Source organism: Balaenoptera musculus, chromosome 7, assembly GCF_009873245.2.
Source record: "Balaenoptera musculus isolate JJ_BM4_2016_0621 chromosome 7, mBalMus1.pri.v3, whole genome shotgun sequence".
NCBI lineage: Eukaryota > Metazoa > Chordata > Mammalia > Artiodactyla > Balaenopteridae > Balaenoptera > Balaenoptera musculus.
The window spans coordinates 54281136-54300858 of NC_045791.1; the positions used below are offsets into that span (position 1 = coordinate 54281136).

At 41.3% G+C, this 19723-nt stretch overlaps 1 protein-coding gene across 7 annotated transcripts in view; it reads left to right on the plus strand.

The window, feature by feature from the left end:
* Window positions 1–19723, plus strand: part of MAP3K20 (mitogen-activated protein kinase kinase kinase 20) — a 169200-nt gene that overhangs the window by 119314 nt on the left and 30163 nt on the right. For 4 of the 7 annotated variants that reach the window (XM_036857319.1, XM_036857317.1, XM_036857316.1 and 1 more), the window contains exons 11-14: window positions 286–421; window positions 14143–14187; window positions 15988–16018; window positions 16116–16255. In XM_036857319.1, coding sequence (XP_036713214.1) covers window positions 286–421; window positions 14143–14187; window positions 15988–16018; window positions 16116–16255 — 352 coding nt within the window. Of the gene's footprint in view, window positions 1–285; window positions 422–3989; window positions 7416–14142; window positions 14188–15987; window positions 16019–16115; window positions 16256–19723 lie in introns of those variants that run through there. The other 3 variants (XM_036857322.1, XM_036857321.1, XM_036857320.1) reach the window with 3 other exon arrangements.

The window sequence follows — 19723 nt, forward strand, 5'->3', positions numbered from 1 at the left end:
TAAGTATTTATTAAATGGCTAAACCAAGACACCAGCTCCATAGCTCAGGCCCCACCCAGTGGTTCTTCACTGCTTTGAGAAAGTATTCTGAGCTTACGTTTCCAAGCTAGAAACTACCTGTTGATTTTGAAGGCTATGAAAGATTTCCTATTCTCTGCTCATTTACTGTTTGGTTTCAAAGCACAGGTTTAGCCTTTTCCTTTGATTAAGCATTGTGATGGACCCCTCAGCATGTAACGCCTCTTCAGCAAAGTTGAGACTTAAACCAGTTATATCCCTGTGCAGGTGTGAAATTGAAGCAACTCTTGAGAGGCTGAAGAAACTAGAACGTGACCTCAGCTTTAAGGAGCAGGAGCTCAAAGAACGAGAAAGACGGCTGAAGATGTGGGAGCAAAAGCTGACGGAACAGTCCAACACCCCGGTGAGTGCTCCCTGCAGGGTTCACCGATCCCGCGCTCAGGAGACTGGCTGAGCATGGCAGCATGGCACCCCTCCCCCCTCCCCTGCTGCCTCCTCACTTCCTGCCTCGTGCCTCTACACTAAAGGGTCCACATTTATACTGCAGTAGCGCTCCTATCTCTTTTCAATTAACAAAATGCCAGAAATTTAGAAGGAAAGCTTAGCCTATTTCTGGCTCTTTCTCTGAGAACTGTTATTCTGTCAGTGTGTTTGTATATTAGAATTACAAAAATAAAATTCAGTGTATTTTTACACCATCTGCTAGATCCCCAGAGCCTGTGCCTCAAGGCTGATTAACTCTTTATTTAGAGTCCATCAGTAATTACTAAATGTTATACCAAGGCAGCTAGCTGTCTGAGAAAGTTGTTGATGTGTCAGAACTTAACCGAGTTTTCCTTCTAAAAGAGAGCTAACTTAATGACCTATGAATGACGAAAATTAATATTCCTTGCTCAATTTAGGGTCACAATCATGGGCAGCAAAAGATCGGAAAAAGACTTCTCTCAGGACAAGCTTCCAGTATTTACTCCACCAAAAAATATCTTGGTTTTTTTCCAAGTCTTGTATTTGGACTAAGATAAAAATTCTTTGTAAGGACTTTGCTATTTATATACTTACCATGAGCTTATATGTTAACATGATATATTAAAGTCTAGTCAAATTTCAGCATTCTTCCCTATTTTAAATAATTTATTATTTTAGGAATTAAGTATAAATTTATCATTGACTTTTCCAGGGTTTTTAATGGGCAATACATGTCCACTGTAAGATCACAAGTAATAATAAGATTAAAAGTACACTTGTTATGTACTTTAAATTCCTTTTTGATGGTTGCTATGGTGATTATACCAAAAAAAATTCTTAAATGCCCTTCACTTTGTGATCTTCAAAAAACTTTCCTATTTTTAAAAGTCTTAATCTCCATTTAGCAACCAATGCCCAACTGCAAAGTATTTTCCAGTGTCTAAAGAATAAAATAGTTTGCCTCCTTTTCCAATTTATGTGGTGAAATAACCTGATTTCCAAAAAAGGAAAATACAGTGAAGTTAAATGTTTATTATCAGATTTAACTTTTTCAGAAATGACTTTGGTTATCCAGGGAATCCCAAAGTAAGAACTGAATTGCTATGCGTAAGACTGTCATGGGACATTAAAACAGTACCACATCTTACAAGTTCAGTGAATTTTAACTTGGCTCTCAAGAAAGAAGTTAAGGAAAGTTTCCTGTTCTGGTTGAATTGGTACCAACAGGCAGACTCAGAAAGCATTACCTTAAGGATCTTCAAGGGAACACTGCTTCTCCCAGAGCTGACGAGAGGCAAAAATATGACCATCTTCTGAAGTCTGAGAGTTGTGGGGATTTTTTTAAGTACGTTGAAATCTTAAGCTATAAAGCACTGCATGGCTTGACTCTTTCTAAATGTAGCATTTTAAGAAAAAACTTTAAAGGACCCATTAAAGTATGCTTTAGAACCTTTCTTTAGTTTACTGGCATTAGTTTTGCTAAGAAATTATGGGCTGCCTTGCACACATTATTGCTATTAGTAACACAGTTGTATAATAAATGATGAAAAACTCTGAGTGCACAGTAGGTTGTATGCTTGCGTTTTAAATGCAGGAAACTTTCTGTAAAGGAACTGCTCTGAAGGCTACCATCTAACAATGGACAGCATGCAGCACGATCTCAATGAGATTTTCTTCCCTTTTTTTACTTATGAAGGCTAACTTTTCTTTCTGTACAGTACTTGCTTTTAATGTCTCTTCTGCTTAGAGCCGGTATTTCTGAAGGAAAGGTTTGTGCTCAGGTATTTTATAAGTAGATATTTTCTTTTATCCTCACATCAGTTTCTAGTTGACTTTAAGTGAGGTTTCTGAGAGACTGACAGAATAAACCTTTTTTAAAAGGAAGCGACTGGAGATTGAGGTTTTCTCTGTGTAGCCTCATCTTAATTGTAAAAGTTTAATATTTAAGTAACGTCATAAAAAATTGTATTACTGCATTTATTTCGAGGAAGGACACTGCTTTCTTTCCTGAAATTAAAACATTAGTTAAAGATATTTGGGAAGGTGAATTTTCCATACACAAATATGAACAATGTTTATTTTTAATGATTGTTGTAGCTTGATGTAGAAATTTTACTTCTTTTAAAAATAATAGCTTATTTGAGAGACATTTGTTGAGATCTTAACATAATGTGAGGAAAGACCTATGAAATAATAAAATAGATAAACAGCAAAGAGATCCTAAGAGTATCTAACAATTGAAAACAAATTTGAGAGGCTGGGAAATTTGACTGCAAGGAAAGTAATAGCCTGTTTCCGGTGTTAAAGGATCTAAAACAATTTCTTTCGTCCATGTAACTTCTGCTTTTTAGCTGAATTATATGAAGTTCTGATTGAACTAATAACTGTAGAGGTCCTTTCCTAATGGAGTTAAGATAGTTTTTTTTTAAAAAACTTGATTCCAACTTTAATTTAAAAATTAGGAAATTGGTCCTAAAAAGTACCTTTACATGCAGAATATGAAGGTCATCCCAGAGTCATATTATTTGTACTTTTTTACCCTTATTTAAACAGCATCAAAATATAAGCCTTAATTTGCTTCTTTCTCAAAGGAAGAGGCAGTAACACTTTCACATCCTAACAGTTTTACCCCTGAAAAGAACAACATTTATGGAAATAGGTTGGCTGTTTAAAATAATTATGTAAGATTGAAAATAAATGTCTGTATCCACTCTGAGAAGAATTCCTAGAAAAAAATTCTGCTAAAAGAAGGAAACTTGTAGAGAATAGAGACAAAGGTAACAATCTAAATTAATACTAGTTTCCTTGCCTCCCAGTTTTCACATGTATTTACATACTTGTTTATAACTTAAATGTTAGAGACAATCTAGAATTTGTTTACAAGTGAATTATTTCATAAATTGGATAACAAGTATTATATCTGGCTATAATAAATAATAAAGGGAGACAAGTGAATTCTAGACTGTTTATTAGTTTATAGATACTTAATCTAGCTAAAAAGGTAGCTAATGACCCAAATCTCCCAATTGACTGCTAAACTGTTTTTATGCTTCCTCTAAGCTTTTCTTCTTTGGTCCAAGGTTTCTTGTTTATTTTTTTTAATTTGAGATTTAATCTCTACTTAATTTCTCTTTTAATATAATAGTTAACTAAATGTTTCCATATGAAAGTCAAATTGGGAAAAATTGGGAGAAATTCTAAGAACTACTTAGTTTTAAGGAAAATGAGGGCTTAAAACTTACAACTTCCTTCCTATTTGAAATTCGGCTTGCTGTGGTGCTTTGCAAACCTTTGGTTGTGATTTACTCTGTCATTTATAAATTATGGTAAACACGCTGGAGCCAAACCTGCCATTAAATAAATTCTCAAATAATCCCTTACATTCATTTATTTCACTAATCATTTACCTTCTATGCAGCACCCACTAATTTTGTGGTATCTGTTTCCTTGATATAAATTGGTCCTAATTTCTCTTTTTACTTCTGTCCTTTCTTCCCTCATGATAGCTTCTCTTGCCTCTTGCTGCAAGAATGTCTGAGGAGTCTTACTTTGAATCTAAGACAGAGGAGTCAAACAGTGCAGAGATGTCATGTCAGATCACAGCAGCAAGTAACGGGGAGGGCCATGGCATGAACCAAAGTCTGCAGGCCATGATGCTGATGGGCTTTGGGGATATCTTCTCAATGAACAAAGCAGGAGCTGTGCTGCATTCTGGGATGCAGATAAACATGCAAGCCAAGCAGAATTCTTCCAAAACTACATCTAAGAGAAGGGGGAAGAAGGTCAACATGGCCCTGGGGTTCAGTGATTTTGACTTGTCAGAAGGTGATGATGACGGTGATCAGGAAGATGATGACATGGATAACAATAGTGAATGAAAGCAGAGGGCAAAGTAATACAATTGAAAATGTCCGGGAAAACAAAAGAAACGTGTTATCTCAGTCTGTACAAAAACCAGTAAGGAGGTAGAAAACCAAGCACTACATTTTTAGGCCAATCACATTTATATGCCAGTCATTTCTTTACGATTTTACTTTGATTTGTCTTTGCTTACAGAAAAGGGGTCAGGGGATGAAGCCAAAAAGGTCTATTCAATGAATCAGCAAATGTGGTGCCTGATTATAGAAACTTGTGATTCTATATGTAATATAGCATTTTTTGACTAATGACATTCTGGCTCTTTAAAAATGAACACATTATAGTTTGATTTGATTTGATTTATTCAGTTGCTTTAAAAAACGTACATTTTGAACAAGCACTCTCAACTCCTAATTCTTCTTTGACACTTGATTTTCTGGTAACATACTATGTTTTTTTCCCTTATGGCAATACACCATACTGTCAGAAATAATTGATAGTGACTACAAAATCCAACAATAAAAAAATGGAAATGAAAGGAGGTTGTAACAAATACTTCTCCAGAAATACCTAAGTGCTGAGGATTTTTAATACTTAATAGCACAACTACTGAAAGTAAAACCCAAGAGATGTTTTCAGTAGTACGTTTGCAGGAGAAATACTCTAACTTGAAACCAACAGCAGATGTTGTGGCACTTTCATACCAGTGCTCGCCCTAGAAGCTTCTTAACAGCACACTGTCATCTAAGGCTTAGCTTATACTTTATACAAAGAGAAAGAGAGGGTAAGGGATCACACTTCCAGGCAGTGTGAGTGTTAATACGGGGGCAGGGGTGTATGCGTGTCTGTTTGTTTTCCAGAGGGCCATGAGAATCCTGGATTCTAAATACATGTAGAGATATTTTAAAGATGGAACTAAATATTATAAAAAGAATAGCAAAGATAAGCTGTCCTTACTTAGGCAAAAGTGCAGAATGAAGGGTCCTTTTTATAGCAGATCTAGCCTTCCAAATTTCTCTTTTTTTTAACCCTGACTCAGCCATGCTGGTGTTAAAGAGAAATAAATGTAGGTGCTGCTCTGAAAACCTAGCTAGCCAGAGAGATATTCTCAGAACGTTATCACAGAATTGTCAAAGCTTGTTTAAACTATAAAACACTTTATTAAAAAACTACAGAACATTTGTAGTTATGTACATACAGAAAGGCAAAAGAACAAAAAAAGACTTTTTTTTTGAGTCTAAATTTGAAAGCAGTGCCATTCATTTGACTATTAAACCAAAGTACTTTGGGTGGTTCTTTTTATGGAAGATTTTTTTTTTTTTTAATTTTATTTTTGGCTGCATTGGGTCTTCGTTGCTGCGCACGGGCTTTCTCTAGTTGTGGCGAGTGGGGGCTACTCTTCGTTGTGGTGTGCAGGCTTCTCATTGCAGTGGCTTCTCTCATTGTGGAGCACGGGCTCTAGGCACACGGGTTTCAGTAGCTGTGGCACGCGGGCTCAGTAGTTGTGGCTCGCGGGCTCTAGAGTGCAGGCTCAGTAGTTGTGGCACACGGGCTTAGTTGCTCCGCGGCATGTGGGATCTTCCTAGACCAGGGCTCAAACCTGTGTCCCCTGCATTAGCAGGTGGATTCTTAACCACTGCGCCACCAGGGAAGCCCATAGAAGATTTAAGAAAGGATATCATCATAGATATTATCTAATACTATTTTCAAGTATATTTGATCATAAAAAGCCTCCTGGAATTTGAAGAATGACATGCTTCCAATCCCCATTAAGGGTGGAAAAATACCACAAAATGATCAGTACTCTGTGCCAGCTTTATTTAGAGAAAAATTACTAATAAAATGTTCTGGGTGTGAAATGTAGACCAGTCTGCATAGAATAGTGATAAACAGAAGGATCTGGAGTCAGATCATGATTCAAAATCGCTGTGCAATCTTGGGCAAATTATTTAACTTGTATGTCTGCTCACCTTTAACTTGAGAATGGTAATAGTACTTACTTAAAGGATTGTTGTGAGGATTAAATAAAGTGATACATGTAAAGCATTTAACACAGTACCAGGACAATGGTAAGTGGTCAGTTAATGTTAGCTACTGTTAACTATGCCAGTGAAAAGACACTGAAAAATAAGTGGTTTCCGTAACCTGGAAAATGAAACTATCAATTTCAAGTGATATTTGCTGAGTAGGATGAGATGAAAGTTAAAGTGAATAGCTTTCAGGAAAGATAAAGAGAACATCTTTAGAACGTAAGCTGTACGAGCCCATCTACTCTGTCGCCCTTTGAAGACCATGCACGTGGCAAGGTTTAGCTAGTCTGAGGTGTTTGCAGGCCCTGCTACCACCCACAGACCAGGCAAACACAGAAAGAAGAGGTAAACGTTTCCCCTAGAAGATGGGTTCCCCACATACCCAACCTGATACACTTCCTATGTCTATGCACACGTAGACACAGATACACACACACCGCAGTGTATTGCTGGTGACAAACAGGTGCAAACATAAATAGGCATCCTGTCTGCAGTCAGGCATGGAGGAGTCCTCCTGGATTCAAGACGAGCCACTCAAGCAGAAGATCTTGGAGTGGAGCAGAGGGGATGGTTTTCAGCTCTTGACTTCCCAGCATGCCCTGGGGCTCTGTGGCCATGTAACCTGAAGGAGAGCCAGAGACCAGGTAGTTCACAGCCTGTCGTTGCACATCTTCCCAGGCCAAGGTACAGTCATCCATCCCACCAGTATTCACTGAGCCCCTCCTTTGCGCCCGGTACCGTTCTAGGGAACAGCTAGATGAAAATCTGCACTTGCGGAGCTTACAGACTCACAAGCGGAGATGGACAACAAACGGAACAGATGCATCATGTAGTAAACACTTGATAAGTGCACGCTGGGAAACGAAGCGGGGAAGGATGAGGCCCATAGGGGAGTGTTGTGGACTTTAAAGTGTGGTCAGGAAAGGCCTTGCCCATAATGGAATCTCTGTGGGCTGATTCTGGGATCTGTGCACCTTATGTAAGAGTGTAAACCTTAAAAAAAAAAAAAAAGGGGTGTAAACCTTGCCTCTCATTTGAGAATAACCAGAAATAAATTTAAAACGTATGAAATGAATGGGATGGACATTTTTAAAAATTTACATTAAATAAAAATGTATAATAATAATTAGATCTATTATGATTATACATAAGGTTTTGGTGCATTAATAAAAGCAGCCAAATAAGGCCAAAAGAGAAAGGTAATAACCCAGACCTAGGTTTACCATCCTTCAGGTAATATTTCTCTAATCTCTCAACTGCTGCCATTTTCCTCACAGAAATTCCAGAGATGGTCATAGCTCAATACTCTGCCATCAAGAAACTGCAGAGATTTTGGACACAGCAGAGTTGATAACCTCAGTGATAAGCTTGAAATGTTCTAACCTAAAATTGGGCTATAGATAATTACTATATGGCACTGGCTATTTTACTTTCTGTTCCAAATCAGTGTCTCTCTAGAGTTTTGAACATCCCTGAAATCTGAATCATATAAACAGAATCTTAAAGTGGTTTAACTTGATCTATGAAGATGATTTAGAAGACGTTAGACTCTATTATTAGCCTTATTAAGTTTAAAAAGAAATATTTATTAGCCATATGCAGAATTTCTAATGAAGATGTTAATTATACAGCTTTTAATTCACTTTTTAGATCAGTTTTTTTTTGTTGTTTTTTTTTTAACATCTTTATTGGAATATAATTGCTTTACAATGGTGTGTTAGTTTCTGCTGTATAACAAAGTGAATCACTATACATATACATATATCCCCATATCCCCTCCCTCTTGCGTCTCCCTCCCTCCCACCCTCCCTATCCCACCCCTCTAGGTGGACACAGAGCCCCGAGCTGATCTCCCTGTGCTATGCGGCTGCTTCCCACTAGCTGTCTGTTTTCCATTTGGTAGTGTATATATGTCCATGCCACTCTCTCACTTTGTCCCAGCTTAGCCTTCCCCCTTCCTGTGTCCTCAAGTCCGTTCTCTACGTCTGCGTCTTTATTCCTGTCCTGCCCCCAGGTTCTTCAGAACCTTTTTTTTTTTTTTTTTTAGATTCCATATATATGTGTTAGCATATGGTATTTGTTTTTCTCCTTCTGACTTACTTCACTCTGTATGACAGACTCTAGGTCCATCCACCTCACTACAAATAACTCAATTTCGTTTCTTTTTATGGCTGAGTAATATTCCATTGTATACATGTGCCACATTTTCTTTATCCATTCTTCAGATCAGTCTTTAAAATGGCAAATTATTGGTGTTGGAATTATTTCCAAATACTTGACTTACAAAAATATACATTTATAAAGAGAAGAGTTAAAGAAACAGAGAATATAAAATAGATAATAACTAATAAGAACCTACTGTATAGCACAGGGAACTCTACTCAGTACTCTGTAATGGCCTATATGGGAAAAGAATCTAAAAAAAGGAGTGGATATATGTATATGTATAACTGATTCACTTTGCTGTACAGCAGAAAATAACACAACATTGTAAATCAACTATACTCCCATAAAAATTAATTTTTAAAAAAAGAAACAAATTTGAAGAATCACAATGAGAATTGAAACTCCAAATTGTGGTAATAATTATCAGAGCCATACAACTGAAAATATAACTACTCTTTCATCTTTTTTCCTTTCCTCATAAAGTGGATCATGTAGAATTTGATGACACCCTCTTAGTGGTTGTCACCCGAATGATGTTTGGTGATGCTGGGGCATATATTTGGTTGTCTGGGAGCATATTTAGTGCTCAGTGCCCAAAATCCTACGTGGCAGTCCCACTCAATAAAAAAATTCCTTCCAAAATACCCATAGCATTGTCCTTTCCTCCACTGGGAAACTTAGCTAAACCTGGCAGTTTTAGAGTTCCATGTCTCATTTTTTTTTTCCCTAAACAGAATTACCCGAGTCAAAAGATGCATTTTCAGAATTACAGCTACTTACACAATCTGAATTGTGTAGATTTGTGCCATTTATCTTAAATCCTCACTTGTGGAAATTGTTTCTTTCCCCTTCAGAATGCTGGTGGAAACTTTATGAAACAGCTAAATTTATCAGGGGAGGGGGGGACAAGGTGTCTCTCTCCTGTTACACTGATTCCAGAATAAATAAAAAAGAAAAATATCACTGAAGTAGTTACAATTCTACAAAGTAGCCAGGTTAACTTAAAAGGACCCGTTTCTTAACAGTCTTTTTTTTTTTTTTTAAAGCAAAATCACATTTTAATATTTTACGTAAATAACTAATGGGAAGAGGTTGAAGGCACATAGCACACTTGTTTTTGATGCTCTGGAGATGTTGAGGGCTTGATTTTAGCTGGTGATTTTTTTTTTTTTTTTTAACATCTTTATTGGAGTAGAATTGCTTTACAATGTTGTGTTAGTTTCTGCTGTATAACAAAGTGAATCAGCTATATGTATGCATATATCCCCATATCCCCTCCCTCTTGCGTCTCCCTCCCTCCCACCCTCCCTATCCCACCCCTCTAGGTGGTCACAAAGCACCGAGCTGATCTCCCTGTGCTATGCGGCTGCTTCCCACTAGCTATCTATTTTACATTTGGTAGTGCATATATGTCCATGCCACACTCTCACTTTGTTCCAGCTTATCCTTCCCCCTCCCTGTGTCCTCAAGTCCGTTCTCTACATCTGCGTCTTTATTCCTGTCCTGCCCCCAGGTTCTTCAGAACCTTTTTTTTTTTAAGATTCCATATATATGTGTTAGCATACGGTATTTGTTTTTCTCTTTCTGACTTACTTCACTCTGTATGACAGACTCTAGGTCCATCCGCCTCACTACAAATAACTCAATTTCGTTTCTTTTTATTAGCCAGTGATTTTTAATATGCAGGAGATTTGTTAGACTTTAACACCAGCTGGGGAATTCAAACTTGATCCCCATGAAAATCAAGGAATTGGGGTGGGGGAAGGTTTGGGAGAGATCTAAAATGATTTCTCATGGCACTACGATGTACACAACTTTGTTTTTCAGAGGTTTCATTGGAGTGGCAAGAATTTCATGAAAGATAATTTTAAAACTTACTCTGAGTTAAATCTTGATCCTTTTTTTTTGATACACTAGACTTGTTCCTGCCTTTTGAAACTAGCAGTCTACTATACCGCATACATAATAAAGCATAATTTTTCTATAATCAGGTACCTTTTGCTGCTTTGGGGTAAGACTGTTTTCCTGTTTAGATGTTAAGCATTGCCAGAGAGAAGAATCTGTCCTGTTCTTTTGATTGTAACATAGCCTGATAGCTGTAGATGCAGCCTCTCTGATGAGAAATGAGCGTCTACCAGGACATCTGGAGGACTAGCTATGTTTCCTCAGACTCCAGCTTAGTTTGCACTCTATTGCCTGTGAGGAGCTTTCTGGCATGTGATTATTTACTTCAGAGCTAGAGTTTCAGGCACCTACATTAACTATTTTATATTGTGTGCAGAATAATAGATCTTTTAATGTCAGATACAATGCACTGCACATATTGCTTTTGCACTGTTTTAAAATTTTTGTACTAAGTGATAGAAAATATTTATATTCTTTGAGTGTGAGCTTTGAATAGATGGCATTATCACCTTATTGGTTTTTTTTTTAACAAAACGTTTTTCTCAATTATTCTATCGCAATGTTATTCTGAGCAAGTCCTATGCCAAAATCTTGTATCATGTTTGTATGGAAGATTAAATTTTACTCTTGTGTGGTAAGACTACTCAGTTATTGATTTCAGTGTTGGAATTTGATATTCCAACACAAAGTCCACAATGTATTCAGAAATCCAAGTCGGTGTCATACATTTCATTTTGATGTGAACTTTGCTTTCCTTTGTTTTAAGACTCCATTTTGCAATAAACGTTTTGACAGTAAATCCGTTTGTTATGTGTTATTGTGTATATCAGAGCTTTGTTAGATTGGATTCCCAACATCCTTTGAAGGAATCATTATCACATGCATGCCCATGAGTGTGAGCTTCTCTCCTGAAATCAGTTGGAGTGTAAATAATGAATTTGTAAAGTGATGGTGCAGTCACAAGATGGATTTTTTTTTTTTTTTATCCCCAAAGAGAGACAGAAAAGCTTAGAACTCACCCTATAGCAGATGCACTGATATGTTAACAAGGTACAGCAGACATAGAGGAAATGGGAAGCTACTCTGTGGCTGGAGATATTAACTCTTCTCCCCTGTTCTGCCAAATTCAAACCGTCTCGAAGCAGTACCTGGCCCCAGCCTTCCTCTCACTAATCTTTGCAAGCAGCATGCAGGACTCCTGCCGGAGCAAGTCTCACACTGAACCCAGTGCCTTTCCCTGGGTGTCATCTTGGTGAGCCATCCTCAGAGCACAAGTGAACTCTTCTCCTCTCCTTCTGACATGAAAACCAAAGATGTTGGTTTTGATTAGTTGTTTCCTTTACAACCTTTATTCAAGAAATACTTATCAGTTTTGTTCAGCACAACATTTGGGAATTACATACAAATCAAAACATTCCGTACACCCTCACTTCTTCTAAAAGCCAGCCTTGATGCAGCTTTAAACGTCTCTGTAAAGCAGTCTGTTGTTTCTTAAACTAATCAGACAAGTTCCTTATTTCACATTTGATTCTGTGATGGGAAAAGCGAATGACGTTTCTGCAGCTGTATCCAGCTGCCCCGTGAAGAAATAAAACTTGTCATGTATTTTCTTTGATCAAGTTCAGTTTTAGATCCTATTTCTCAAGTCACTTTCGTTTCTGCATTATTAAAGCAGGTGAGTGCATGTGACTACAGACACCATGTATTTCAGAGGAGGGAAGGGGCAGTCCTGTGGGAATCGGAGCACATGAGGGTAGCGGAGTACATAAAGAGTGGTAGCGATTTATACCCTTGCAACTTATCTGTACGTCTCAAACTCTATGCATTCAGATTTATTGTAACTAGTGGGTTTTTTAAATAATTCTGCCTGGCCCCCTAGAGTTGGCCGCAGTTCCCCCTTATCCTTGGACATGCGCACACTGTATCTGGAGCTCCGGTCGGGCAAACGTGCCGTGCCCATCCTTCCTTCCTGTCCCGCCTCCACCACTGCCAGTGTCTTGCCTCGTTGCTTCTCACCAGGAGTCACCTCTCTTCTAGCCCTGCTGTGCCAGCTCAAGCCACTATGCCTTCCATCCCCCATGTTAGTCTATGAAACCCTCCCTTTTCCGTGGTATAGCCATAGACATTGAACTCTATACCAGAGAATTTAGCATCATAGTGAATACAGCCTTCAGTTTTACTCATTCAACAAACTGTTCAACAAAAATTTACCAGGTATTGTGTGCTAGGCACTCTGCTGGGCACTGAGGAAACTAAAATGAAGGCGGCCTTGAACTCCTCCCAAGGTATAATCCATACCTACTTTAGCCCCCCCCCCTTAAATTAAAAGCTCCTTGGGGCTTCCCTGGTGGCGCAGTGGTTGAGAATCTGCCTGCCAATGCAGGGGACACGGGTTCGAGCCCTGGTCTGGGAAGATGCCACATGCCGCGGAGCAACTAGGCCCGTGAGCCACAACTACTGAGCCTGCGCGTCTGGAGACTGTGCTCCGCAACAAGAGAGGCCGCGACAGTGAGAGGCCCGCGCACCGCGATGAAGAGTGGCCCCCGCTCGCCGCAACTAGAGAAAGCCCTTGCACGGAAACGAAGACCCAACACAGCCAAAAATAAATAAATATAAATAAATAAATAAATTAAATAAAGGAATTCCTTTAAAAAAAAAAAAAAAGCTCCTTGAAGGCAGGGGCATGTCTTTCCTAGCAAGGTTTCGAGCATGTGAATTTAAAATACCTGCAGATTAGAAGGATTAACTCACCCACCCTCTGATTTTTACACTAATGGTAAAAGTAACCAAATCCAACTTCTTTTTTTTTCAACTCACCCGCACAAAAAATACTATTTGTAACAGGGGTTGAAAGACACTTTGCCATGTTGTCTCATGAGCAATCCAACCATGCTGGCAAGTTAAGTTTGTTAAAACTAATGGCTATAGCAAACTAATTCAAGTCACAAGACACAGATTTTCTTCCTGTTACGTAGGTATTTATTTAGTCTGTGGCCATGGAGCATATATTGAAGCGAGTAGCCCTTTGGCTCTGAAAATGGGCAGGCAGGAGTCCTCTTGCAAAGTTGTCGTTCATGTTTGTATACTTGCCAGGGAGGGAGGTTAGTTTAGTTTTAATTAGAGCAACTCTGCAACCTGGGTTCCTTAGGACGGCTCCAATTTTTCATGTCCTTCTAATATTTGGTTTTAAAAATATAGTGCAACTGAGACATTTAGTTAAACACTTAGAAATTCCCCTCTAAAAATAAGCATGTAAGACATCTGGTTACCAAGTGGTTGCTTTGGAATTTTTATTAATGATCAAGCGATCTTCGTGTTGATTGAGAATTCAGAAGACGGCTCTGGTATCTGACAAACGTCAGAAATTCCTTGACTGCCAAGGCCTTCTCGTGGGAGGTAAAACTACTCTCAGTGTGCCAAGTACAAAGAGCGGAAAATCCCAGGATGTGCAGAGTCCCATTGTCACGGCTCACCAAGCACAATGAACTGTTACTGAGAGGTCGATTGGCTTCTGTGGGCAACATCTTTGGAACCCTGAGAAATTCCTTAACGGCTGGGAAAACTGGTTTCCATTCAATGCCACCTGCAGGAGGAACCAAGCCAGAGCAGCAGCCCTAAAATACTGAAAAGTGGGGATAAACCAAAAAGACAGTGATAATATTCCTTCTTTTTTTCCATTTCATTCATATTTCCCATGCAGCTGCTGCCTTCCTTTGAGATTGGTGCTTGGACAGAAGAGGACGTGGTAAGCAGCTTCTTTTAATGCCTCATTTAACCTGGGCAGGTAGTTCATAAATTTGTCCACAAGTTAAAAATATAGGGAGAGGGATTTGGGCCTTAGGAAAGTGTTAAGTAGGAGAAGTTGACAAATTCCATGTCTTTCTATTTTTAATGCAGTAATGATTTAAAATAAGGCCTCGAGCAAAGCAAGTATCTCTTCAAATCTTACAAGAGGATTCCACCTCCCTATTTGCTCTGAAAGGTATTCCAGAATACAGTAATGAATACCAGTTAAAGGGGGGATCCAGGATACTAAATGAATATACTTGGAAAAAAATTGATCTTAAGTTTTCCCAAAAGACCAGGGATGGACTTGAGCCATGGTGGGGAAAGAACTGGTAAAGGCAGTGCCTTAGCCCTGTTCATTTTACCATCTTTACTCTGACCTTCCCAAGAAGGAATAGACCCGAGCTCCCAGACATTCTCTGAAGCGGGAGCCGGAGAAGCCCCATGTTTGGGGGAGGATGTGAACAGACTAGTTAAGTCCAAAGGAAATCCCACACCCTACAGTCTGGGTAGAGACCCTGAGGAACAATCCTGCTTAGCTTGTTATATCTCTGTATGTGTTTCCTTAAGTGAAAAATAGGTCCAAGAATCCTTGGTCAGAGACCTCAGGGGTTTATGCTTGTCCAGATCCATTTTATAAGTTCAAGGTTTCATTAAATGAAAAAGGAAAAAAAAAGCTTGTATGCCAGCCTCAGCAGGCCCACACCCCAGGAAACAGACTAGGTACCCCAAAGTCAAACTCATTATTAGAAACTCCTGGGAAGGGCTCTGGAAGGTTTACCAGACTCAACTGGTTTCTGGGCCAGGGCACATCCTCCCAGCCCTTGGTCTTCTGGTGAAGTAATACTGCTTTCAGATAAGCTAATCTCTGTGGCTTCTGCAGGGGAAGTACGCTGGCACCAGTTGCCTCTATTTCCCATTCCCTGAGTCCTGGTGATTCTAACTTTCATGCCAGCCCTGCTTAACAAGGACAGAGGACTTAGGCTCGCCTCTTCACAGGCCTGGATATAATCCCTTTATCCCCAGCTGCAAAGTTGGCCCTTCTCATTTGAGAAGAAATGTTTTAAAAGGCACTGAGCTCTAACAGCTATTTTTAGTCTTTGCTCTGAGGTTGAGTGGTTTTCAAACCATTTAAATAAAATTCCAGGGTCAAGGGCTCCCTAGAGAAGTGGTGGGCCTGGGTGTGACCCCCCCATTCTGTCTCCCTTCACCTGGATAGTGTGAGAGGCTACGGTAAACACACGCCAAGGGAACTTCAAGGACTGAGGTTGCTGGGTCCAACCTCATTCTGTGTAGGAAGCTCCACACTTTAACTTGTCTTGGGCCACAAAGCTACTTCATGACCAGGCCTAGAACAGAGGACGCATTTTATCCATCTTTCTGTCCACTGCCGTGTGGTCCCTCTTACTCATACAATTCCTGGGTAAACCAGTGCCCTTCAACAACCCAGCGGACCACTGGCACATGAATGGAAAAAGCATTATAAGTAAGAATCTTCTTGAAAGGCTTTTTAAATATCTTTCAAATAAGGAGGAAAACCAATGGTCCTTCAAGGGTCCAAGACCCCCGAAGGGAGGATGTCTCCAATTTGAAACCTTGAAGTTTTAAAACAGTAAAGAGAAAGTCTTCTGTTTTCCCTTTGTGGTTGAGCAAGAATTAAAGGTACTTTAATCCATTGAAAAACTATGTGTTTTACTGTTAAGTCTGGCCACCGACCATGAATGAATCTTCAAAACCATATATGTCCTCTCTTCCACAGTATTTTTGGGTTCAGCAGCTCGTCAGAAAAGGCAAGTGGAATAACTTACCTTCTTAATTCATGGAGTTAACTTTGCTTGGGATGTGATTGAGTCTAATTTTATTCTGTCTTCTAATCACTCCCTTCAGGTGACACTTCAGAGGAGATAAGCGTGTATGCGAACTTGTTTAAGGAAAACAACATTACAGGAAAGCGACTGCTGCTTCTCGAGGAGGAAGACTTGAAAGACATGGGCATCGTCTCCAAGGGGCATATCATCCATTTAAAGGTACCTCAGAAAGGGAGAACATTCAGTCAGCAAACCTTTACTGAGCTCCTACTGTGGAGCAGGTCGTGTGTCATGTTAGAGGCTGAGCTGGTGGTCACAGTGTGGAAATACTTCATACCAGCTGATCATTAGCTGCCGCCCCCATGGGACCCCTACTCCCTCTTCATAATCCCAGAACAAAGGGTTAATACCTGGTCCAGCAGAAGTCACATGGATACACCTGCATAGCACCCCTGTGCCCTCAGGAAGTCTCCAGTCTAGTGGAGAAGACAGTCATTAATCATGCAAAAATGGTAACATGGCAGCTGTAAGAAGTGCCACAAAGGAGAGCTGAGGTTGGGCTGAGGGAAGGCTCCTGTGCAAAAGTTCTGATGGAGCTGAGAGCTGAAGGGCCCGGAGGTGTAAGCGGGTGAGGGGTGTGGGGAGGGGGTGTTCTGGCGGGAGGGCTCTGCCTCTGGAGAGGCCTCAGTGTGGGAAGAAGCGTCATGTGGCACTCGGGCCGTGTGCGCCTGCAGAGCTGCCAGCCCACCTGGCAATAGCAGGAGGCAACTTGCTTTGAGGCCAGAGAGGCTGGATATCCATTAGGGACCCCTAACGATGCCAGAACGTGTCCGTGGACTGAGTGAAGCCTGAGCTACCATGGCACCTAAAACCATGGGAATGTGTGTTCAGTCTGCAATCTGCCGAATTTTACCCAGAACAGACACCACCTTATGTGTATTCTTATCCCTCATTTTCTCAGGAAATCCTAACATTCCCCCCCAGAACTTCAGTCTTGAAAGCTTTCTTTTCTCTTTTTCTTAATAAATCTATTTATTTATTTATTTGGCTGCGTTGGGTCTTCGTTGCTGTGCATGGGCTTTCTCTAGTTGCGGCGAGCAGGGGCTACTCTTCCTTGCGGTGCGCGGGCTTCTCACTGCGGTGGCTTCTCTTGTTGTGGAGCACGGGCTCTAGGCACGCAGGCTTCAGTAGTTGTGGCACATGGGCTCAGTCATTGTGGCGCACGGGCTTAGTTGCTCCGCGGCATGTGGGATCCTCCCGGACCAGGGCTCGAACCCGTGTCCCCTGCATTGGCAGGCGGATTCTTAACCACTGCGCCACCAGGGAAGTCCCTTGAACACTTTCAAAGGTAAACCTCTGTTTTTGTTGTTGTTGCTTTTTTGTAGTTTAGCAACCAGTTCTGTTTTTTTGTCTCTTTGTTTTGTTTTGCTTTTTAGTTACTCAAACCAAATAACACTTGCTGGCATCTGTGTGCACCTTGTTATTAATCAGAGGTCTGTTTCAAGAGAGACCTTACAATGAAATCGAATTTACTCCCCAAACCTCCTCAACCCCAGTGTGGGTAGATAGAAGGGTGAGCACAGGTTAGAAAGAAGACAAATAGAATAAAGAAGGAAATGTAGGGACTTCTCTGGTGGTCCGGTGGGTAAGACTCCATGCTCCCCATGCAGGGGGCCCGGGTTCGATCCCTGGTCGGGAAACTAGATCCCGCATGCATGCCACCAACTATGAGTCCGCAGGCCGCAACTAAGACCCGGCATGGCGAAAATAAATAGATAAATAAAGTAAATATTTTTTTTTAAAAAAAAGGGAAGGAGGGCTTCCCTGGTGGCGCAGTGGTTGAGAATCTGCCTGCTAATGCAGGGGACACCGGTTCGAGCCCTGGTCTGGGAAGATCCCACATGCCACGGAGCAGCTGGGCCCGTGAGCCACAACTACTGAGCCTGCGCGTCTGGAGCCTGTGTCCCGCAACGGGAGGGGCCGCGATAGTGAAAGGCCCGCGCACCGCGATGAAGAGCGGTCCCCGCACCGCGATGAAGAGTGGCCCCCACTTGCCGCAACTAGAGAAAGCCCTCGCACGAACCTAAGACCCAACACAGCCAAAAATAAAATAAATGAATAAATAAATTAAAAAAAAAAAAAAGGGAAGGAAACGTAGAAAAAGCAACTTCTTATCCAAATCCACATCTTGACAAAGGCTCTACCAACTTGCCAACAACTTTCCCCTTTGCCTCAGTTGGAGCTACTGATACCAGGCTTTTTCAGGGAAATCCTCCCTGAGGTCCGAAGAGAACACATCCACTTCTGTCCTATGGGCCCTGGATCCACATAAGGAACATCCTTACAGCCCCTCAGCACCCTTTAGATGATGGCTTAGCCTTAACCTACCACCTGCTCCCTCTCACAAGATGGGCAGGAAACCTCATGCATAAACATACATCTTAAATGATGGTAAATAATTTAATCTCAACCTCCGGCTGTGGGCAAATCCGTCCTGAAAAGCAACGCTGGCTTAGATGGGCTACAGTAGGAAAAATTCTTTTCTCTGGTACAGAGAAGTTTCAGGGTTCAAAGAGAGAGATTTGGCAAATCTTGTCCCATTTAGCAGATGCCAGAAAGACGCTCCCAACTCCCCTTTCCCTGTCCTGCCTTTGAAATAGGACTCTCGTTCCTTAAGGGGGAGTCAGGAGGAAAAGCGGTGGCGAGCTCCTCAACAGCCTCGGTGATTTAAATATTCCCAGACCCAGCCCGGGACAGCCTAAGTGCCCCTCTGTGGTGGTTGGTATCATTAGAGCAAGCAATGTCCAAACTTACTGATTATTGTTCAACAAATCCAGTGGATGCCTACCGATCACAGCCCTGGGCCTGTGAAGAAACAAAGAATCCTGCCCTTAAGGAATTTACATCCCAGAAAAGAGAGAAAACATGTATATACAACTTCTCTTAATTCAGAGTCTCAGCATTTGGGAGCGGAGTGTCTGTCCTGAGCCCCAAAGGAGGGGCGTAGCTAGCATCTGCGGGGACCGGAGACTCCCTCCTGGAAGAGTCTGTGTGTGCACAGAAAGACAGTCAGTCCCTGGGGGGCTGGGTCTCAAAAGTCAGGCGTGCGGGCCCTCCACCTCTGCCAAAGCCAGGGCCCTATTACAGTGGCCACCCAAGGGGTGGGCAGGAGTGGGGGGCTCGGCCCACAGCTGACACTCTCTTAAACTCAGCTGGGCCCTGGGTACTTCTGACAAATAAGCTTACATGAGAGGGAGAGAGTAAGGGGAAAGGGTCATGGAAACGGACCTTTCCATGGGAGCTCTGGGAGCACCCTGCATATACTCTCGGGGCAACGAGGATAAAGAATCCTTCAATCTGGGCCATTCGGGATGGGACGCTGCAAGGGGACCTCCAGACTGGAAGAGCCTGCCTGGTCCTTGTCACCGTTCTTCACACGCGCACACACACACCCATCCTGAGGGTGAGAAAGTGCCCTCCATTCTCTGCTGTCTCAGTGAGGAAGGCAAGGCCTTGCTGTACACCTTCTCAACGAGTGAGTCAGCCTACAGATGGTAGATTATACAACTGCAAAGTGGACGGTCTGTCCACCTGCCCTTTGCTACTTGGTTGTTCCTTTCAGCCTGTCTTGGCTCTCTCCTCACCCGAGCCTGGAAGCCCTCTGTGGAGGAGCCTTGAAGAAGGAAA